The sequence below is a fragment of the Megalops cyprinoides genome, chromosome 2 (assembly GCF_013368585.1).
Source record: "Megalops cyprinoides isolate fMegCyp1 chromosome 2, fMegCyp1.pri, whole genome shotgun sequence".
Classification (NCBI taxonomy): Eukaryota; Metazoa; Chordata; class Actinopteri; order Elopiformes; family Megalopidae; genus Megalops; species Megalops cyprinoides.
In genome coordinates this window covers 5,801,763-5,825,149 of record NC_050584.1, presented here as the reverse complement: position 1 = coordinate 5,825,149, position 23,387 = coordinate 5,801,763, and the positions used below count along the sequence as shown (strand labels likewise).

The window sequence follows — 23,387 nt, the reverse complement described above, 5'->3', positions numbered from 1 at the left end:
TGCACAAGTTAACTTGTGGTAGGGCTTGAATAGTCTTATACTCACACTCACTGGTCTGTGAGTGTTGTTAGCCTGGTCTGACACTGTTGCTTGTTTGAATCGAATGGATACACTTATGTTCTATTGTGATCGAAGTTGCTCTGGGTAAGAGCGTCTGCTCAATGCATGTAATGTAATGTATTGTAATGAGAGAAAAAAAAACCAGCTCATCTCCCATTCGCCTCCCCTGATTCCTCCTCCACGTGCCAAACAAAGGTCTATGCACAGGAGCCCTACTCTGTATGCATTTCAACGTTTTGCATGTGGGCGAAAAAGATGATTGATACGTTAAGAGAATCCTCTCACAAAACTGCCAGCGCCTGCCGGTGCAGCACGCAGACGGCCTGACAGTCAAGGACAGAATCAGCATTGATGCGTGACTGCTAAAATGGACCGGGACACCAAGGCGAATGCCGTCACCATAGCTGAACCCAAAATAGGACTGTCTAGGTGGTAGTGTCTGCCAGAGAGGCTCTCATCCTTGGCAGACCTCGGTAATCAAGCTCATTGACTGAAGGTTTAAAGGAGATGGCTTCAGTCGAGCACAGACCACACTAAGGGATACGATGACTTTAAAGCAGACATTTTATACACAAAGGTGTATATGTACATATATGTAAATATATTATATATACACACACTATATGGACAGAAGTATTCGGACGCCTGACCATTACACCAACAGGGACTGTAATGACATTGTATTCAAATACATACACTTTAATATGGAGTTGGTCCCCCTTTTGGTCCCCCTTTAATAACAGCTTCCACTCTTCTTGGAAGGCTTTCCACAAGGTTTTGGAGTGTTTCTGTGGGAATTTGTGCCCATTCATTCTGTAGAGCATTTATGAGGTCAGGCACTGATGTTGGACTAGAAGGCCTGGCTCGCAATCTCCGCTCCAGTTCATCCCAAAGGTGCTCGATGGGATTGAGGTCAGGGCTCTGTGCGGGCCAGTCAGGTTCTTCCACACCGAACTCATCAAACCATGTCTTTATAGTCCTTGCTTTGTGCACTGGGGCACAGTCATGTTGGAATAGAAGAGAGCCTTCCCCAAAGTGTTGCCACAAAGTTGGAAGCATAGCATTGTCCAAAATGTCTTGGTATACTGAAGCATTAAGATTGCCCTTCACTGGAGATAAGGGTCCTAGCCCAAACCCTGAAAAACAGCCCCATACCATTATCCCTCCTCCACCAAACTTCACAGTTGGCACAATGCAGTCAGGCAGGTAACGTTCTCCCGGCATCCGCCAAACTCAGACTCGCCCATCTGACTGCCAAACAGAGAAGCGTGATTCGTCACTCCACAGAACACGTTTCCACTGCTCCACAGTCCAGTGTCGGTGTGCTTTACACCACTCAATCCGATGCTTGGCATTGGACTTGGTGATGTGAGGCTTGCATGCAGCTGCTCGGCCATGGAAACCCATTCCATGAAGATCCCGCCGCACAGTTTTTGTGCTGACATTAATGCCATTGGAAGTTCGGAACTCTTCAGCTATGGAATCAGCAGAGCATTGGTGACTTTTACGCACCATGCGCCTTGGCAGTCGTTGGCCGCTTTGTGATTTCACGTGGTCTTCCGCTTCGTGGCTGAGTTGCTGTCGTTCCTAAATGCTTCCACTTTCTAATAATATCACTTACAGTTGACCGTGGAATATCCAGCAGGGATGAAATTTCACGAACCGTCTTATTGCAAAGGTGGCACTTGAAGTCACTGAGCTCTTCAGAACGATCCATTTTGTATCACAAATGTTTTCAAATGGAGACTGCATGGCTGGGTGCTTGATTTTATACACCTGCGGCAACAGGTCTGATTGAAACACCTGAATTCAATAATTAACAGGTGTGGCCAAATACTTCTGTCCATATAGTATATATATAGAAAGAGAGAGAGAGTGTATAATGTGAAAAATGTCACAGACTGAACAATACATCTGGACATTTTATACAGCATGATGCCCAGGAAATGGTTTCCCAGTGACGATGCATGTGTTTTTGCTTTGATATGTGAATAAATATCCATCTGTATGTGTAAAGATATTCATCACTCAGCGCACACCTTTCCAGTGGGTGGGTTGGTTAACAGTTTACATTCCAGGCTACTTCTGGACAATGCACATATTCTGATTCTTGAACAAATAATTCTTGGGTAAAACCTCATATTAATCTTCCTTATTGAATTCAGACTAAATCCAGTATTTGTTCGCCTGCAAACCCCTTATTCAGCACTCCATGTAATGTAATTTTGGGTGCCACTTTGCTAATGTAAACACAAGTATTTATAGACACTGCAGTACTTGAATTGCATTTAGATAAAGTCGAGTAGGCATTAACTAATTATCATCAATGTGACAGGGATCCACCTGCCAGCGCTCAAAACGGCAAGTGCGAAATGTCTCAGCAAGGGAGAGCCATTTCCTCTTTTCCTTAGTTTTGCGTAACAGAGAGAATGCCATACATTTCATCGCATTCAGACATACGGCATGGGAGAATTCCCTGCATTTGGCGTTGCGATGGCAGTGGAGCACAGCAGGCTGCTTTCTTGCTTTCGGTTCAGAAAACCCTGTGCTCATTTCACAGGCCCCGTTTTCTCTGTAATTCCACAGAGCTTATTTGGAGCACAGACTCACTTTTTCTCTGGGTGACCCGAGCGCTTTGTGTTTCGGGAGCTGTGCGCTTGCTTGGCCTCCTCTGGGCTCCTCGGCCCTCCTGTCACTTTGGCTCTCCTCCTCCGAGCGTGGCGCGGGGGCCGCCCCCCTCGTCCAGAGGCAGCCTGATGTGTATGGGGGAGGGGCTCAAGGGGGCAGAGCGGCGGAGGCCATTCAGCTGTGTAGGGCAGGGGTCTGCCTGCATTCTTCCGGCCAAAAGGGATCCATTGTTATTAGACTTATCAGACTCTCTTATCAAACACCAGGGCTGTTTTTACTCACTTATTTATTGACTTTACAGTTACTGTACAGTGACCTTTTGACATATTAAGAGTATACCTAATTGTAACTTTCAGATGGTTTCCTGTGTTGTTAAAAAAAGATTAAAAAATGTTGAAATGAACCCCAGCAAGCATTTGGTTGGGATACACTAAATGAGTGCCCCTAAAGAGAAGATTTAATAATTTGCAGAGTAATAATTTGCTTGTGCAACCAAACGGCTTCCCTAGGTTTTCTTTTCTTGTTGAACAATCCAAGGTGCCTATTAAATGCTTCCCTGTTCAGTCTCATTAACGCGGAGTTTCTTGTTCTTGTGGATTGAGGGATACGGGAGACAGTTTCAGGCTGCTAATTGGCCCTTTCTGACAATGTAAAGCAGCATTGCTGGATGCAGGCGCAGTGTCTGGTTCAAGACCAGCGGGGAGTAAAGCATGAAGACACGCTGGAGAGGTGAAGAGCACAGGATTTGAACATGAGATTGCGTGGCCCACACTAGTCAAAATCACAGCAGTCAGAATGAGTCACAGTTGTCCCAGAGGAACATCACTGTCAGGTTGTCCCCAAACTCGGTCACTGGAACGCGAGGGAGGCGGTGGGGGGGGCGGGGAACGGCTCACCCCCTCAGCAGTCAGAGCTGCGAAATGCTATCGGCCATAGCTGTCCCCGTATTATTACGCCATCAATTATTCACAGGCCAGCCCGGGACAGAGTGTATTCTCGAATGCTGAGTAATAGAGGAGCATGTCAGAACCACTCCCATTCATTTTTAGCGTTGTGCTGAGCCGAGCCGAGCAGAGGCCCCTGTGCTGTGGAGCTAGCCCCAGTCACACGCTCACAGCCTGTAGGTCAAACAATTACATGCATTCTTTTATTAAGGAGAGTCTCCCTGTCTAGTGCTTGCTGGAGACATTTTGATGGTCTTGCCGTCTAAGGGGCTGATACGTGGGTGTCTCCTTAGGATTTGGTTGAAGATGATCGCTTATTATTTTCTTTACTACAGTCGTTGTTGTTTAATTATTAGGACTTATGTGCAGGCTTTTTTCTTCCTCAGTTGTACATCAATTTGCAAATCAGGCTTGTGTCTTCATGGCAGCATTAGGCATAGTGGGCACAGTCCTCCGATGCACTCATTCTATCCCATAGTGCACCGCAGTGAAGCAGATGCTGAGAAGGAGAGGTGCGTCTCCACTGATGCCACCTGAGCGGCTTGTGGATGCCGTGAGCCTGTTTATGGCCAGTATAAAGGAAGGGGTGAATGTCACAGAGACTGGCAAAGATGATGTTATCGCATTTCCTCTCCCTTTCTCTTTCATTGCACACCCCTATCAGACTTTTATATACAACTGGCTTTGTTCCATTTGTGCAGATGCTGTGCACTGTGCTATGTGTTTCAGTTTTGTGCCACACTGTTTAAATACTCATATGAGACAGCTGGCAAAGGTGAAAGCGGAGGCTTTTCTCCGCTGGTCCTGTGTTTCAGTGCACATATGTTGAACTGTTGTTTTGTTTCAGTGTTGGGGTCTCAGTCATGCACATCTGGTCACAATCCTCTTTTGGCTGTTGCAGGTATAAAAGAGTCTTTTCTGTGGGAACCCATGGCATCACCACCTACAATCCCACCACATTAGAAGTAACAAATCAGGTAATGGGGTAAATATTTGTGTTTTTCTGTGGGGCTAAATCTCTGTAGTGCTTTCTCGGCCCTCATTAATTTGTTGTTGCATACATTTGTGTGTGTGTGTGTGTGTGTGTGTGTGTGTGTGTGTGTGTGTGTGTGTGTGTGTGTGTGTGTGTGTGTGTGTGCGCGCGCGTGTGTGTGTGCCTGTGTGTCTGTGACAGTGGCCTTACGGGGACATCTGTGGCATCAGCCCTGTGGGGAAGGGCCAGGGCACGGAGTTCAGCCTCACGTTCCGAAAGGGGAGCAGCAAGAAGTCTGAGACGCTTAAATTCTCCACTGAGCACAGGACAGAGCTGCTCACAGAGGCACTGGTAAGACCTCACCTCGCTCCATTTTACCCTGTTTCACCCCTCTGTTACCATGTCGCACAGAGGACCGAATCCCAGCTTAGAGCCCAAATTGGTCTTTGCGGTTTCCATTAGAGTGCTTTCTAATTGTTGACACCTGTATGTTTTTACCTTTCTCAGTCCTGTTTGTAGTTATATTAATTGCAAATGTTATTGTTGACCGTTATATTGCAGGGCTTAGAAAGTGTGATTATTATGTGATTTTAAACAGTTAGCCCACTAACTACTACACATTCAGACTTGTCTTGCAGTCTGTACATTTGTTGAAATTTTTTTTTGTTTCGGGAAGCTCAAATTAATGTAATAAACTAATGCATATTTTTCTTTATCCCTGCCACTCCCTCTCTCACTTGCTTTTTGCAGAGGTTCCGAACAGATTTCTCAGAGGGGAAGATAACTGGCAGGGTAGGTAATGTGTGTGTGTGTGTATAATTTGCATGGTATGTGTGGGTGTGTGTTTATCATCTTATTTCTGCAAATGGGGTGGACGTGACATGTTGTCACCTAAAGGAGATCCCCATAGTAGGGACACATGGAGGACAGAACCGTGAAGCAGAAAACCCGCTACTGCAGCCTCTAGTTGGACTTTGTGTGCTGAGAGTAGGATATTGTCCTCACGTGTATTTGGTGTGAGACGCTGTAGACCTTGCAGCTTTCTGTTTTACCTCTGTGTTTTATCATCTGAATTGCATTTGCGTAGACCGGTTCATAATAGAGCACAATGTACCGCAAGAGTGACTTTCATCTCGGTCAATCAATACAGTTTCCTGTTGTCTAAGACACATTACCGGTACTTACCCTGTGTTACACTGGCTGACTGAAAACTCCATCTGATATTTGCCGTTGTGTTCTTCTGTTGATAGTGTCGTTATATAGTAATGCTGTGAACACTTTGGCATTTAGCACAGAGAACTCTGGGAAATGACACCTCACATATTTGCTTAGGTGTTCCAGTACTGCACATGATCTCTGCCCTGCGGTGTGAAGTGTGGGCTTGCCCTCATTTGCTCCATGTGGAAATGGATATGCAACCTTTTGCACTGTACCTATGCTTCCCAGAAACAGTGGCAATATGGTGTAGCTAAAGTGTAATCAATAAATGGGTTTGTGATGGTGCATTTTTACAATGGCATTATCACAAAGCACTTGTGAAAGCACGTCCATTGGTTCACTGACTGAATGCAGAGGTATAGAGCTTGGCGCCCTGTGGAAGGCGTACAGGTGAGGGCAGCCCAACCATCTCAACCCAGTGATGGCCTTAATCCAATGGTGCTGGGTGGCCCAGTAATGGAAGGGGAAAACGCTCCTTGTGCCTGGAGGTTGGGCTGCTGCGGTGATTTAGATCAGTGATTTATATTGCCCCAAAACAGCCGTAACAGTATGCGTAGTTATAAAGTGGTGAAGTGCCATGTCATGCCAACAAATACTCAGTAGACCTTATTAGTGAATAATTAAATAATTAAAAACAGCAGTAGCTGTGGATTTGAGCCTCTGGCCAGCTTATTTCAGACTTTTTGACCAGACCAGAACGGACCTCTGCAGTAGTAAAGGGTGGTGTTTATTGTCCATGTTTGTGAATGTGTGGGTACGCATGCATGAATCTATCTTTTCTCAGTTTCTGAACAGAAACACTTATCCCTCACTGTCAAGTAATAAAAACAGTCCACAAAATGGCAACCTCCTTATGTCCCAGGCGCATATATCCTAAAAAAGACCGCTTGTGTGCTTTGTGCAGTAAGTGATCGTTAGCTCTGTAGCTCCCCAGCGTTAGCATGCCACTGTAAAGTAAACACATTACTTTCCATACTGTAATCCCATGATAATGCACATTCTCCCTGCAGCGCTACAACTGTTACAAGCACCACTGGAGCGACTCCAGGCGGTCGGTGGTGCTGGAGGTCACCCCGGGGGGCATCGACCAGATTGACCCGCAGACCAACCGCCTGCTCTGCTCATACGACTACCGATCAGTGGAGGGCTTCGTCGAGGTCTCTGACTACCAGGGAGGCTTCTGCATCCTGTATGGAGGCTTCAGCCGGCTGGTACGTTGTGTGCGTGTGTGCGTGTGTGCGTGTGTGCGCGCAGCAACGGAAAGTGACAGTATCGAATTACAGCTCACGTCAAACTGTGATGCATGAGGTACAGTTGAAAACTTGCCCAAGGAATGCAGAAGAGGAAATTTGCAAATATTTCATATATTATCAAAATTGAATTAGATAATTTAGTGTTGAGCAGGTTGTTGATGTTACTTTGGCATTGGTGTTGTTATGAGTTCAAGTAATGCAAAAATGACTTTAAAGCTATTCAGGAAATATACATGTGTGAGAGTGCACGTGTGCGTGCATGCGCCCTTATTCATACACCACTTGTTGTAAAAGAACGATTTTCTTATTTTTGTTGATGAAAGATCGGAGCATTTCTTGGCCAATTTCGTGAGCGTTTCTCTGCTCTCTCTCTCACCCTCAACCCCTCCTCCTCTTTCTTTCCCGTTCCCTCGTTCCCGCCCCTCCTCTCTGTTGTTTCCTCAGCACCTCTTTGCCTCGGAGCACCGGGATGAGATAATCCGTAGCGCCGTCGAGCATGCCGGGAACTTCATTGGCATCACGCTACGGCTGCGCAAGGAGGCCCTGAGCTTCGAGAGCTTCCTGACGGAGCGGCTGGGGAAGTACGGCTCCGACGACTGCATCACCTCGCTGGCCGAGTTCGTCGTGCAGAAGATCACGCCCCGACACACGGTCAGAGGCCCCTACCTCTCACTTTCCTCTGTTTTTGCTTTCTCCTTTACCTTTCCCGCACTCCCTCTCCCGTGGCAGTCTCCCGTCTTCCTGAACGTCTCTCCGAGTGTTGTCCGTCACCCCCGCCGCATCCGTTTGGCTGGCTGTCTTTCAGCTTTCAGTCACTCCTCCATCAGCTTTCCCAGTTGTCTGAGCACTGTTTCTCTCCGTTCTGTCCGTGTTCCACCCTGTCAGACTCTCCTCTGGCATTGTTTTGTTCAGCGTTTCACGAGCATGAAGATTTCGAGCAGCGTTTCTTGTCAAATGTAAAAAGTGCCATGTTTCTGCTCTTTCAAAGCGCTTAGCTTGGTGCACATTTTTCATGTGTGGTAAACACCGTAAGTAAGCTATGTCAGCTGTGTGTAAAAATGACTTTGAACTTGGTCTCTGTCAAGGATTCATTCACAAGTTCTGTAGTTATGTCACTCTTGAGAGTAGCTTCAAAGATGTGTTTAGCCAGTGACACCCACTTCTGTAGAGAAAAGAAACCGTAGCAACATCTACCCTGCAGTACTGTTGTGACAGCTCATAGGCCATAGCTGTTTGTCAGCAAAATGAGGTATTGTTTCCAATTTGAAATCAGCATTGCATTTCACATTCTTCCTGCACCTGAAAATTAGCTTTGTTTCAATATCAGAAGAGTTAATGATACCAGATGGAAACAGCCCCTGCTGAGCAACTGTGCTGGCCTGCTCCCTCAGCTGCTTGACTGATTACAGACATTTCCTCATAGAAGCAGTCCACTTTTCACTGTCATGTGTAATGAAAGCTGATGGAGTTTCCATTTAGGAGGGCTAATCTCAGTGCCAAATGTCCCAACAGGAGCCAGTGAAGAGGATACTGGCCCTCACGGAGACATGTCTGGTGGAGAGGGACCCAGCCTCCTACAACATCGTCACTGTCAAGCCCTTTGGCGAGGTAGGTTCAGTCCCAACCAAGAGACAGGGACGGAGGAGGAACTGCGCTGTACCGATGGAGCCAAGCTGCGTTCCGCTCCTCCGGGTTTCTCTGCTGTCCTCAGGCCGAATGCTGCAGCACACACTTGCGCTTTATTGTCTGTGGCACAAGGAGTCCTTCTCGCTGCTCCCCTTTTGCGGTCCGGCAACATCCTCATCCAGCGGAAGTGGCCGTTGTCGTCGATATGAAATGGGTTTTAGGTGGACGATGGGAGCTGAATTCTTGTTTTGGTTTTCCGTGACTTTTAGCTTCGGACTTTTAGCTTTTAGCTTTTAGCGAGTCCCCCGCTGCAAGACGTTGAACGCAGCCTATCATACCGCTTTTCCCTGTTAATGGCTGTAAATGCTCTGGTGCAGTGTCAAAATTGCAGGGGAAGCTGTTGGTGGGTAGAACACACAAGAGCAATGCAGCCGGAGCAGTCAGTGAGGTCTCTAATGCACATGGTCATAATCGCACTCCCACAATCACACCGACAAAAGCCCCTTTTACTTCTGCCTGTTCCTGTACTCTGTCTCCAATCCCACTGTTTCTGTAGGCAGCTTTTTCAGCTACGTACAAATTGAGCGAGCAACACGACCGTGAGGAACAATGAGAAAACGTGCTTTTCGTCTTGAATCGTCTCAAAATCTGTGTGCATAGCGCTGGGACCCTGTACAATGCATCAATGCAAAAAAGATTTACATTAGTTGTAAAGAACATGCGAGAGAAAGCAAAACAAAATACTTTCAATTGAACAAAATGGTAAAGCAGCTCATGCGGAAGCACAGTGCTGATAACAGCGGAATGGCCTGGTCACATGAGTTAGCAGAGTCAAACCAGATTCTTCTGCCACAAGTGCTTTCCTGTCTCTGCCAGACAAAGGGAATCTGTCTTGTTTATAAAAAGGTCCGTGCCCATTTAATAACCAGTTACCCAGTATCCCTGCCACATATTCACTGATATGCTTGGAGGTACATTTATGAATAATAAGCATTCGGTTTTAAAGTCTGACTGAAAAAATTAGCATAATGATTTCATTGTCTGCATGTGCAAATGGCATTAGTTAGTAGGTTGAAGAGGGCCTCCCAAGTGACTCAGTCAGCAAGATGCTCCACTTGTTTGGTTTGAAACTGGCTGGCCGGAAGCCCACAGCAATGAAAGAGACTAGCTCCCACTGGGGATAGGGTTGGGGAGCTTTCTCTTGCCTCACTGCTCTCAGGCACCCTGTGATTTGTCAGGAGTTGCGTGGGTGACATCAGTGGAGTAGCACCTATATTCCAGTGAGCCCCCGCTTGGCTGTGGTGCACCGAGTGACTTCTAGTGCGGGGGGAACAATGTAAGTCAGTAGCAATACAAGTCAGTATTGCACAGTGTGACCTCTGTGATTGATAGCCATTGGCTTGCAAGTGCGTCAAGATCGCATTCACCTCATCTCAGTGCTCCTGTGTGATTGCGCAAAGGTTGTTGTGATGAGATGAGCCTAACATACAATTAGGGCAAGGAACAGTTCAAATATGCAAGCATGTGTGACTTTACTGTAGGAAACTCTAGGAGTTATTTAGGGTGACAAGACATACCTTGTAGACCAGCTGGTAGGTCATAGATATTGTTGACAAGTCAGTAAAGTGAAACTGCATAGATGCTGTAGGAGGAAGTGGGAAGTAGGTCATGAAATCAGTAAAAAAAAATCTGTAAAAAGTGGTGAGTGGTCTGTTTTGGTAGATTTATCATTGTGAATGGCAAAACTACTGATGGTATACAGAGCATATGTATCAACTCTGTATGGGGGAAAGTGAAAAGGAGAAGTCTGACAGCATCTACATGAATACACAATGTGCAAGAACACTGTAGCACATATTTACATAAGTTACACTTGCCATTAAAACAGTATGCAGTCCAGTTCTGAAGGCCTCCAGATATTACAGTTTAACAGCCATAGAGTAGCACTTTCTCTTCTGTTATATACAGAGTTATAGTTACTATCACCACATTAACTGACCCACTGGTAAGCAGAATCCCCGGATTGATATCAGTGGGGCTGCACATCATGATTTGCTCTGTGTCCTTAATGTTCTCCATGTTCTCCCTCTTGTTGCAGGTATTTGCGCTAATTTGCGATGTGGACAACCCCCAGGTGTTCACTGTGGAGTTCATCAGAGGGCAGATCAGAAAGTACTCTTCCACAGAAAGGTGTGTAGGATTGTTTACGCATATAGCTGTGGGCTTTCCCCTGTGCCGTGTGCTTGTATATATATGTAGTGACTCATTTCACCTCTACTATATGCTTGTATCTGTGTGTAGTGACCTGTTTCCCCTGTGCTGTGTGCTTGTGTATGTGTGTGGTGACCCGCTTCCCTTTGGCTGTGCGCTCCTGCAGAGACTCCCTGATGGCCAGCCTGCTGGACGGGGTGCGGGCCTCTGGGAACCGGGACGTGTGTGTGAAGATGTCCCCCACGCAGAGGGGCCAGCGCTGGGGCCTGCTCAGCATGCCTGTGGACGAGGAGGTGGAGAGCCTGCACCTCCGATTCCTCGCTGCACCCCCGAGTAAGCCACTCTCACAAAGACAAGGTCAAACTCACAGTACTTGAGATGTGCATGCAGGCAGTTAAGGTTAGAAGTAAAAGGAGAAAGAGGGATGCCAGTAGGCCAATCCAAATGTTAAAAACCTTGAGCTTCTTTGACTCATGTCCCTGAACGTCATATGCACATTCCCTGGTAAGCCAGTGCCTTTCCAAAACCGGATTTCTGGGCCAATCAGAGGTGATTCTGTGGAATAGTGTAATGGAAGAAGTAATGGTATAAAGATTGCAAGAGCAGTTCTGTCACAGGACAGACTCTAAAACATTAGCATCAGAGATCGCCTAGATTTACTCTCCCAGCACAGGCCTGACCTTTATTCTTTTCTTATCTAGGGGAAATTGGACTGAGCAATTGTTCTTTCTTTTTCTCAGCTTGTTTTATGAGAACTTCCACTTATGTTTAAAATGTTGTGAATCCAAGGAAGTGTTGTAAATTTGATTGCAAAATGAGTTTGTCTCCCTCAGATGGAAACTTTGGTGACGCTGTGTTTAGATTCAACGCCAATATTTCCTACAGCGGTGTGCTTCACGCCGTCACACAAGATGTAAGTGCGTTCCCCCTAAACAGCAAATCCTCCCATACCCCAACAACACCTCACAACATTGGTCTATGGATTAGTAGTGCATTTCCCATCCTTATGCACCACAGAAAGTTAGGCCCTGTTTGGGGTTTCCTATATAAACAACCTCTATAACCCAGGATGCTTATAAACGTTTACCGTTTATCTCTACTATCTAACTTCATTTGAACATATAGAATCCAGGTACAACTTCATACATCTGCACAATAAACACCAAAACATATACTTTCCTCTTCTTCTGCTACTCCCTTTGCAACATTGAAAATCCAGCATCTTAGACTTCATAATGGGTCATAAGCCACCCAGCCACCAAATAACATGCGAGTAAACTGTCCTCCCGGTGCCGCACACTAAATATGAGCTACCCTCTAGCTAGCTGTCGCCCTCCCATCCTGACAGATAAGCTCCTTCTCTTCCACTTCCTCTTCCAGGGCCTTTTCTCCGAGAATAAGGAGAAGCTGATCAACAACGCCATCCTGGCCCTGCTCTTCCAGGACTCAGAGCTGCCAGGCCCTAACGCCGAGCTGGAGAGCCAGTTCCAGGCCATCCGCCGGCTGGTGGCGTCCAAGGCTGGTTTCCAAGCCTTCACCCAACTCCCCAAGTAAGCTGACTCAGCCCTGCCCACTGTCCCCCTCTCCCCCATCTCTCTTCCTCTTCTTTCCCCTCCTTTCTCTGTAGCTTATTCACTCTTTTTGGTTTTTGTTTTTTTTTTTCCCTCTTGTGTGAGCCGATAGTGGTGGCCACAGCATAACACAGGTGTGCTCTGTCTTTCTAAGATCTGGTCAAGTGGCTGAACCCCGGGGTGAAACGTAAATATGAAAACGTTCATTTCACAGTCTCCTGTCTTGTCTGTCATTTCTTTGTCTTCAAATGCCGTGGGACACTTTTGCAAGGAGAGGGAAAAAGTGTTGAATGGGTTCTGAAGGATCTCTGACATGTGTTGTGTTGAAAGTGTATGTTGTTGTCTGAGGAAGTTCTACTACTTCCTAGTAGGCATGTCACGATACCAGAAATTTAGTAGTCGATACCAATACCAGTGAAATTCCACAATTCTCAATACCCAATTCGATACCATGGTAAAAAACAAAAACAAAACAATAAATTCCATGTACTTCAACGTACACTCCTTTATTAAAAACATTTGAACATTACAAAAAACAACAGTGGCATGTAGCCTTCAAGTATTTAAAACAAACAATACTGTGCTTAATTACAAACAATCAACTTTTTATGATGGTACAGCATTTCAATTGCAGTACCCGGCCAAGACATGAAAAAAATATGGAAATAATAAATAAGCCTATATATAATAATAAAAAGTAACAACTATTAACATTACAAAAAAGAACAGTGGCATTGTATTTTCTGTGCCTCTGAAAAGCTTCTGATATGGTTGGCTGTGTATGTGTTTTGCTCCTGCCTCTCCTGGTCGACATCCTCCTCTGGCTGATACTGTGAAAGGAAAATAATGAGATTTCAGTTATCAGGTATAGCTCAATGACTGCAAGAAAACAGCAGGGTTTGCACACACAATGTACTAACACACACACACACACACACACACACACACACACACACACACACAACCTTTATATACTCAGAGTGCAAGCAGTAGTTTAAATTTACTGACATGGTGACAGACCATTAGTCCGGAAATATTTATTTAAAACGCTAACATTATATTTTGATGACAAATGACAACAGACTGAACGGTAAGGACGGTAGCCTACTATTACAAGCTATGGTTGCATTACGTTAGCCTAAACACGGTAGCCTTTAGCGTTTAGCCATTGCAAACGTCGTATGGAACATAGTTGGCTACACAGCAATGCCAGCTGTCTCAAACAAAAATAATGGCAACGTGTATTTCAGGATAGCAAGGACAACACTTTGGATACGTTGTTAATGTAACGTTAACACGAATTGAAACTCACTCACCTTGAATTCTTTGAATAAATCTGGATGTCTGTCTTTGAGGTGCTTCGCTACGTTGGAAGTGTTTCCTCCTTTCGTCTGAAAAGTTCAATGGCACCGTTTGCATAGTGGTTTTTGCGAATTTATCATTAATCCCTGATGATCCGCCTCGAACGCAAAGTACTTCCATACACGACTCTTACTGTTTTTCTTTTCGACGAGTCGGGGCGGAGCTGTCGCTGCAGCTGCACTTGTCACCATCTTCCAAGTGTTGTTCTTCTTCCTTTGGCATTTTAACGGCAGACTAGAACAGTTCAGAATTTAGTTTATTGCCAAGTAGGTTGCCCCAACAAGGATTTTTTTTTTTTGTATTATAGTGCTCCATACAAATACATCACTAAGTAAAATGAATAATAAAAGCAACAAGTACTGAAAAACAAACAGGCGTATATGCTGCCCCCGTCAGGTCCGGAAGAATAACATCCCCGATACCTACGCTACTGTAGAAAAACAAGTAGCATCACGCTTTCAGAATTTTGGTATCGACTTGGTTCCGAAGCATCGGTACCTACGGTACTGTAGAAAAACGAGTACCGTCACGTTTTCAGGATTTTGGCATGAACTTGGTACCGAAGTATCGGTTCTCGTGACATCCCTACTTCCTAGTTCAGCCAGTGGTTTGAAGCCCTTATACAGTGGCTAAGGGAAGTATTCACCCCCTTGCAGTTTTGTTGTGTTACAACTTGCATTTGTATGGATTTTTTTCCTACAATTAACAAAACATTTTAACGGAGGAAAATCATAAATTATACATTACTATTACAAATTTATATACATAACAGAAAAATCCATCTTGGATGAGTATTCACCCCCTTGAGTTATTTTGCGTTTAGTACTTGTATTTAGTACAGCCTCAAGTCCTGTGGTAAGTTTTCACAAGCCTTTCACATTTTGTGGGTTTCATTTTTGCCCGCTCTTCCTTGCGAAACTGCTCTCTTTGTTGCACACTACGTGGGGACTGGCATTGTATGGCAATCTGAAGCTCCTGCCACAGATTTTCTATTGGGTTTTAATTCTGGACTTTGACTTGGTCACTCTAGGACATTGACTTTCTTGTTTTTAAGCCACTGTAGGGTTGCTTTGGCTCTGTGTTTGGGGTCATTGTCCTGTTGAAAGATGAATCTCCATCCCAGTTTTAGGCCAACATTTTTCTTTATCCATTCTTCTTTCAATTTTGACAAGCCTACCAGTCCCTGTTGATGAAAAGCAACCCAAAAAAATAGTGCTGCTACTGCCATACTTCACAGCGGGGCATGGTGCTGTCAGAGTGATAAGCAGCACCCTTCTCTCGCCAGACATAGTTTTAGCAGTAAAGCCAGATTTTTATTTCATCACACAATCTTCCACATTGTCTGAGAGGTTTCCACATGCCTTGTTGTATACTCTAAATGGGACTCAATGTCATTTTTTTAAGTATGGCTTCCTCTTCTCCTAACATACAGCCCAGATTTGTGGAATACCTCTGCAATTGTTGTCTTATTTGCGATTTCTCCAGTCTCAGTCAGGAAGCGTTGTAGGTTACACTCAGCCTCTTGGTTGCTGTGCCTTTCAGTTCTTGACAATTGATTTCACAGTGCTTTGTGCTCAAAGCTTTGGAAATCTTTTTGTATCCCTCCCTCTGACTTGTCTGTGTTCGTAGCTCTTTCCCTGAGTTGTTGGAAAAGCTCCTTTGACTTCATATTTTCTTGTATAGACTGCCCAATGGTGGGACCTCACACAGACAAGTGTATTTAACCTTACAAAGACAGGTTTGTATAATCAAAAGTGTTAACCACTTTGGTTACAAACAGTTGGATACCATCCAACAAATGGCGTGAATTTCAACAGCGACTGGCTGAGCAAGAGCCTATTTAGGGGAGTTATTATTAAGGGGGTGAATACTTTTCCATTGATTTTTTTTTTTTTTTGTTTTCACACACATTTTTAGCACATTGAAAGTGTAGAGCAGGTTGTATACATCAGAAAAAATACTGATCAAGTATTTTAACTGATCAAGCTTTCAGGCTGTAACACAACAAAACGTGGTGTTAGGTTCTACTTTGTGGAACAGACAGTCGGATGAATGAGATGAGACTGGTCTTGCAGAGACAAGGGTTATTCCCCAGGAGCCAAAGTTATACACACAAACAGCGCCCGAACTAAGACTGCTTAGGCTCAGATGTGCACTCACAGAAATGCCTATTTGTGATTAGGCCACCCCTCAACAGTTGTTGATTGGGTTTAGACAGAGGCAGTGGACTACAGGCATTCATGTGTTGATGGCCCTTTGTTCTAGGACAGTTCCCGTACACAATTTGGTGTGATCTGTCCCGATATGGTGGTGACACTTTGCCCTAGGACAGTTCCTGTGGATAATTAGATAAATACAATGTAGATCCTAACGGTGGTTAACGCCCAGGAGGGTGAATACTTTCTCTGGACCCTGTATTTGTATACAAGCAGCACGATGCAAATATTGGTCATGTTAGTGCCTTCATAATGGTGGTTTAGAGGGCCTTGTTCCACCATGTTGTCGAAGGCCGAGCCTGAATCCTCCCTGCCGCTGATTCTGTTTCAAAAAAAAAAAATAACGTGGTGCTTGAGGCTTGCACTGTACTAGGATGTAAGAGAATGTGGGTACGTCTCTGTACGTGTGTCTGTGGATGTGTGTGTTGCAGGTTCCGGGAGAAGCTAGGAGTGAAGACCGTCAAGGCTCTGAAGAGGAACAACAACGGTGTTACTCACGCTGCTATCGACATGCTCTGTGCCCTCATGTGTGTAAGTGAAGCTTCCTATTGCTGGGTGGGCGGGCTGTGGACACGTTATGATAACCTTTGGTGTTTTGACCACCATGGTTATGAGTGTGACCTTGCTGTGCAATATTGACGGTAAGGCAGAGGAGGAGAATCTATAGCTGTTCCGCTGGTGATAGTGTCAATGCCATGAAGAGGACAGTGACAGCGGTGGTACATTTGTTGTAAGCGATGGGGTGAGGTGATGAAGAAAATAGTGTGGGTGCAGTGTGATCATGTGAATGTTTTCATGGCGATAATGACGGAGAGGAGAGAGAGTAATAAGAGTCTGCTCTGCCTGTAGCCGATGCATGACGACTACGACCTGCGGCAGGAGCAGCTGAACAAGGCCTCCCTGCTCTCATCCAAGAAGTTCCTAGAGAACCTGCTGGAGAAGTTCATCAGTAATGTGGTGAGTATGAGGTTTAGCAGGGCGAATGCCATTGACTGGCTGCTTGGTCAAACACACACAATCCTCTTATCAATTTGAGTCAGGGGTTTACAGGGAGTGTGTTTTTAGTGGTGGAAATAAAGCGGCAATGGCGCTGTTCAATGTAGTGCTTTTTTTGGAGATATGGGATATGGTAAAATTCACTTTCTGGGTCATCTTAAAGGAATGAATAATGAAGAATGAAGACAGACAATTTCATTTGCTTATATAAAGAGTTTGACATATTATCACACCATATTGTCCTGAATATAAGGGGGTTCTGATTATGAGGTAACCCCCCCCCCCCCCCCCATTTTTAAAGATCATACCATGAATCAAACTAAAACTAATGGAACTTTAGCAGTCAGTGGGGAGTATCGTTCTGCACTCATGCAGGAAGCATAGTGTGTGCAACCCTCCAATATATTATTCACCCACAGCCAGTGGCTGTTCATAGCCGACAAGCATTTCAGTTCATTATGGGAGATGTTATTGGAGAATCTGGTGCTTTGTGATGAAAATTTGGCAAATCAAAGACCTGGAAGTTGAAGGGAAAGTCTATTTTGACAAACATAAATAATTTTTTATGGTCTATTGGATTTCAAACTACTGTTGAATTATAAACACAAGCCTCTCCATATTGCTGGTGAGTAAGATATTTTTCAAAGTGCATGACTTAGCTGTTGGCAGCTGTAGGGCATCGAAAGATTCTTATTGGCGTGTCTCACTTCTGCACGTCGTGTGAGAGTACACATACAGCAAAAATCTATTCACAAGAGTGTGCTGAGCAACTGTAATGATATGAGCTTAGTGCTCAATTAGCAATTCCAAGGTGAAAAAAGGAGGGATTGTATTGATTGAATCTGTTGTCATTGCGTTTTGCAAACGGCACTACTTAACATCGTAATTATCAGTTTTGATTAATCCGCAACTGTCGGACGTGTTTCATTTTTAATACCTTATTTGGGGTTAAAATTACCTTATATTTGAGTCAGTATGGTAATCTGTAATAATAATAATAATGCTTATTACATGGTCATAGATTCATTTTAGTCAGTATTTAGCCTTTCAGATATTAAACTCTTGCACTTTTGCTGTTGATTTCTCCATTGATACTTCTCCTACTGAATATTAATAAAGGAGCATAAACCTCATCAAAGTCTCCAGAAACTGAAAATGAGAAGAAAATAATGTGTCCTTTAAACTTTGCTTCCTACACACACACACACACAAACACACTTACTTACCTCTCTCTTTGTCTCTTTCACACTCTCACCTGCTCTCTCTCCACAGGATCATGGCACTGGCGCCCTGGTCATCAGCTCGCTTCTGGATTTCCTGACCTTTGCCCTCTGCGCCCCCTACAGCGAGACCAGCGAAGGCCAGCAGTTTGACATGCTGCTGGAGATGGTGGCATCCAATGGCCGCACCCTATTCAAACTCTTCCAGGTGGGACTTAGGGTGTACTCACACTTGGCAATGCGTACCGTGCCCGAGCACGTTTGACCCCCAAAGGTTCAGTCGGGCTCGGGCACCGTACGCATCCAGTGTGATCGCTAACCGTGCCCAAGCACGGAACTCGAACATGACGTCAATGATGCGACTGTCCCATTTAACAAACATATCCGTTATAGCAACAGTTAGCTGGATATCTGTTACACGCCCAGTCATAATAATTCCTTTAAACCATCATTTGATTAGCCAGCTGACGTCCTTAAATATAACAAGCTGGCTACCTCCAAAATGATCTTTGATTGGTTAGTTCTGTAGATCTACACCCAAAAATAACTGTGGATCCCCACATTAGCTTGATTACTAGCAAGCGAAATAAAACTAACCATACTTTACGTGGCGATGTAAGCATTGCTGTTGTCAGAGGCTTAGTCAGAGTATCACAAAGGAAGCAGCCGACCTGTTTAAGTAGCTAGTCTTCAACAATCGTTCAGATAGGTAGCCTGTTAGTTAAGTAGCTATGTTTGTCAAATCTATCGCTAGATAGCTAACGTTAGCTCCCCAGCCAGTTAGCATCGATTGTGCAACACAGCGATTTTCAGTTAATCGTGCTGCACGTATAAGAAGATTTTTACGGAGGCAGCTGACGTTGAGGGAGGAATTTGGAGCTTTAATCTCAGACTACAGTTCACGCTCATCAATAAGGTGAGAATCAGACCCGTAATTAACCCAAATGTTCTCGAATAAATTGAAAAATGTACTCTCACCGCTACTATACATCCTCTACACAGATATGTGTCAGAGCAGGTGGGAGAATAGGACCATTATTAAGTACGCCGATGACTCAGTCATTGTCAGTCAGCTTCATGACAATGAAACTGGCCATGGTCCAGTCCTCGATGACTTTGTCAAGTGGTGTGAGGAGTCTTACCTTCAGTTGAATATATCTAAGACAAAAGACGTGATCATTGATTTTAGGAAAAATGCCCATGCACAGGAGATCACATCCATTAAAGGTCAGACTGTTGAATGTGTGCAATCTTATAAATATCTGGGCGCAATTATTGACTCTAAACTGACCTTTGAAGTGAATTGTGAAGCAGTGTGTAAGAAGGGGCACCAGCGCCTATTCTGTCTGAGAAAACTGAATCGTTTCCAAATTGACAAATCCATGATGACCTTATTTTATCATGCTTTTATTGAATCAGTTTTATCTTTTTCTTTGGTGTCATGGTTTGGAAACCTTTCTCTAAACAACAAAAACTCACTCAATCAAATAGTTAAGTGGTCTAGCAGGCTGGTTGGTGAGTCACAAGCTAATTTGGAGGTCCTGTATATCAGGCAACTAAAGCGAATAACAAACTCAGTTTTAAGTGACGCCTCCCACCCCCTACACACAGAGTTTCAGCTCCTTCCTTCTGATCGCAGGTTTTTAGTTCCAAGTTGTAGAACAAAACGATACAAAAACAGTTTTGTTCCAGTAGCCATTACACAGAAGAATAAGTCATAGTATAATTATTGTTAGCATAATTGTTAATAATGCTTTTCATTTTTATTTTATTTATTTATTTTAATTGATTGAACTCTTTTATTGACTGTTTTATTGTCTTTTAGTACACTTTTAAATGTCTTAAGAAAGACTGGACCCCTGAGAACTTTTATGTTATGTTTTATGTTTATGTGTTACGGTCTTTGTTGCCTGTGGAGCAAGTGTGAAGATGAATGATGTATGACAAGTGTATGTCTGTTACTACATGTGTGTACATGAATTAAGACTCTTTACTGCAAACCAAATCTACCTCTGGGTACAAATAAAGTAACCTGAACCTATCCAAGGAGTAATAGAAGATGCTTGCTGTTGTAATGATGACAGTTGTGCACACACAAGTAGTAGCCCTAACTGGTTAACATTAGCTAACATTATTGTGATTAGGCTACTGTAATCTGACACAAAATATTGGTCTGTCCCTTAGCATAATGATTGAAACGTCAGCTGCCTCCGTAAAAATCATCTTATACGTGCAGCACGATTAAATGAAAATCGTGAACTCCATTGTGCTGTGTGAGAGCGCTTTTCTTCAACACAAAAAGTTGCATCGTGATGACGTAAGCGTGCTTGGGCCCGGAACATTAATGGCAATGTGAGCGCAGGCCAGCGAGGGAGTGGGGAGGGGGGGACAATTGTGCTCAGGCACGGTACAAGGCAACCGGGCCTAGTGCGCCCTTAGAGGAGAGAGAGAGGGGGAGCAGCAGAACAAGGTAGAAGCAGGTGAGGCCAGTTGGAAGCAGATGAGAAAGAAGTGCTGAGAAGATTGTTTGGTTTCATTCTCACATTGACTTTTTCTGTCTTGGGAGGCCGCTTTGACAACTTTTCATGCCAGTGAAGCTTGTTTGAAGTTTGATTTGATAAAAGGAGAGCCCCCAGGTTTGTTAAGGTATTGGGGAGATATCTTTGAAATTTCCTCACAAACTTTCTGAGAGGACCAGCAATGGTTCTGTTGTGATGTTGTCTGGATGCTGGGATTGATATGATTGTATGCTGCATCTCGTGCGGTGTGTCCTTCAGCTCGGTGATCATGTGTCTGTCTCTCTGCAGCATCCCTCTATGGCTATTGTGAAGGGAGCGGGCTTAGTCATGAAGGCTATCATCGAGGTGAGACTGCTTAACTGGTCAGTGTCCTAACAGTGAGAAGTTGAAACTGTTACTATCATCCCTACTGTAATATAAAATGAGATTTAAAAAGATACCAATGTAACTCTGTTAGATTAGAATGGTACCCTGTGCAACAATGGATATGGAATAAATCAGTTGTTGGCAAGTAGATCAGAAGTTCTGTAAACATAGTTAAAATGATTAACAATAAACGTTTTTGAGCATGATTATCTCCCCAGCCGAGCTTAATTGAATGACCATCACGTTTGTCAGCATAATCAGAGTAATCGTTAGTGGAGAGTAATCAGTTCTTTAACAAGAGTGACCGCAGTTGCAGCGATTATAGTAATTTCTGTGTCATGCGGCACCAGGAGGGGGACAAGGAGATCGCCACCAAGATGCAGGAGCTGGCCCTGAGCGAGGGAGCGCTGCCCAGACACCTTCATACCTCCATGTTCACCGTCAGCACCGACCAGCGGATGCTTACCAACAGGTCAGGCACCGTGCCAACCGCTGCAGTGCCGCCTCTGCTGAGACAGAGGGAGGCAGCCGCAGTGCTGCCAAACCCGCACGATGCAGGGCATAATGCCGTCTGCAAGCCTGTGCCTCACAGGCTGTGTACAGCCCATCGAGCCATTTATATATGTCCGTGTAATCCATTCAGGCCAAAGATGCACTCGCAAGCATCAAACTCATACGCAAAGGCTGTGTGACATTTTGAGATCCTTAATCCTGGTGTGGTTAAGCCCGTTGCCGTTCAATGAGGTGAATTTTTGTGTTTTAGGTTGTGCACATGGATGCCAAAGTGTAATTTAATGTTTTACAACTCACAGATCCTCTTGGCCTCCATCTTATCTCACAGTGCAGTTTTTCAGTATTTTAAAGGTTCAGCTTCACTCCCCTGTCTTCATCCATCTTTCTAAATTACCTACCCAGCTACGGTATTAGATGAGTTCACTGCTGTAAGGCAGCCAACATCACTGTTTTGGCTTCACTTTTGACTCCGAATAATTAAATAGGCGGATGGTTTATTCTAGGGCTGCCCCCGACCAAAGATTTTCCTGGTCACCTATTAGTCGTTAGTTCAAGCCATTAGTCGACTAGTCGTCGCTCTTTATGACATTAATTTATTTATTTAAATATATATATTTTTGGGACATCAGAAAATGGTTTGATTTCCAGGGCTGAGGAAGAATGTTATAAGTAACATTGTTAACACTGTGCTACCTTACAGAGAAATACAAAACCGTAATAATGAGCCTTTAAAATATAAATTTTACAAGCGCACGCATGAAGCGAGTCACCTGTTAATGACAATGCTAACAGTAAAAGCGGTAATGATTCTGAATGTGTCGGAACAACCAGCAAAGAGACTGAACATTTGGTAATTTATTTCAACACAGTATTACGTAACACAACTTATGAACTTGTAACACCAACACAATGACTTATAAAACAAATGATATCCTAAATAAAAAACAGAACATGAAGTTAAACATGCAGTAAGCGAGGTAATTTAGCTTCCTCAGTCCCCACGAACACTTGGATAAGCCTAATAGCGCATATGACAATATATTTATTTAGCTGCATATAGCCTTAACTTTGCAATTCGTTGATGTTAATTGGGCCATTAATTATTTAGCATAATGGAGTAACCCTTTTTCGTGTACGGTCACACCGGTGTGATTAGCCGTTTAACGTGTATGCTAAAACCAGTGCGATTAGAGAGTGGGGGGGAAAAAAGGTTTTGGTTTGAGGGTGACGAATGATAGGCGAATCTTTGCATGCAGAGTTTGCATGTCATCTTCTTGGGGTCGTCCTTTACATGCTCGAAATGATCCCACAGGATGATTTCCTGCCCGACATAGTCTGATAACTTTTTAAAGGCAAGGCGAAGCTCCCAAATGAATTTTGAGGGTTTTTTTTTCTGCAACTAACCAACTACTGAAAACTTGGTCGAGTAAGACTCTTCTCATCGACTAACATTTATTCGACTATTAGGGGGCAGCCCTAGTTTTTTCCTTTTGAAAAATTGTTGAGGAGAATAGCACTTGCTGTCTGACCACATAGCCTCACATTCTTATCACACCTCATATTCACTCATGTTCTTCTTTCTCTTAGGCAGCTAAGCCGTCACCTGGTAGGGCTGTGGACTGCGGAGAACCCAGTTGCCATGAACCTGCTCAAGAGGATATTGGTGAGATCTGCTGGCCCTCTGGTTGTCAGACAACACCGCTGCACATCC

At 44.3% G+C, this 23,387-nt stretch overlaps 1 protein-coding gene across 1 annotated transcript in view; it reads left to right on the top strand.

Moving 5' to 3' along the window:
* LOC118772406 (dnaJ homolog subfamily C member 13-like) overlaps positions 1–23,387 on the top strand; it is a 64,481-nt gene that overhangs the window by 15,783 nt on the left and 25,311 nt on the right. The window contains exons 3-18 of the mRNA XM_036520706.1: positions 4,534–4,609; positions 4,807–4,956; positions 5,356–5,397; positions 6,834–7,034; positions 7,521–7,727; positions 8,589–8,684; positions 10,801–10,892; positions 11,080–11,246; positions 11,747–11,826; positions 12,294–12,463; positions 16,494–16,593; positions 16,912–17,019; positions 18,331–18,486; positions 21,086–21,142; positions 21,514–21,635; positions 23,264–23,339. Of these exons, the coding sequence (XP_036376599.1) occupies positions 4,534–4,609; positions 4,807–4,956; positions 5,356–5,397; positions 6,834–7,034; positions 7,521–7,727; positions 8,589–8,684; positions 10,801–10,892; positions 11,080–11,246; positions 11,747–11,826; positions 12,294–12,463; positions 16,494–16,593; positions 16,912–17,019; positions 18,331–18,486; positions 21,086–21,142; positions 21,514–21,635; positions 23,264–23,339 (1,900 nt within the window). The remainder of the gene's footprint in view (positions 1–4,533; positions 4,610–4,806; positions 4,957–5,355; positions 5,398–6,833; positions 7,035–7,520; positions 7,728–8,588; positions 8,685–10,800; positions 10,893–11,079; positions 11,247–11,746; positions 11,827–12,293; positions 12,464–16,493; positions 16,594–16,911; positions 17,020–18,330; positions 18,487–21,085; positions 21,143–21,513; positions 21,636–23,263; positions 23,340–23,387) is intronic.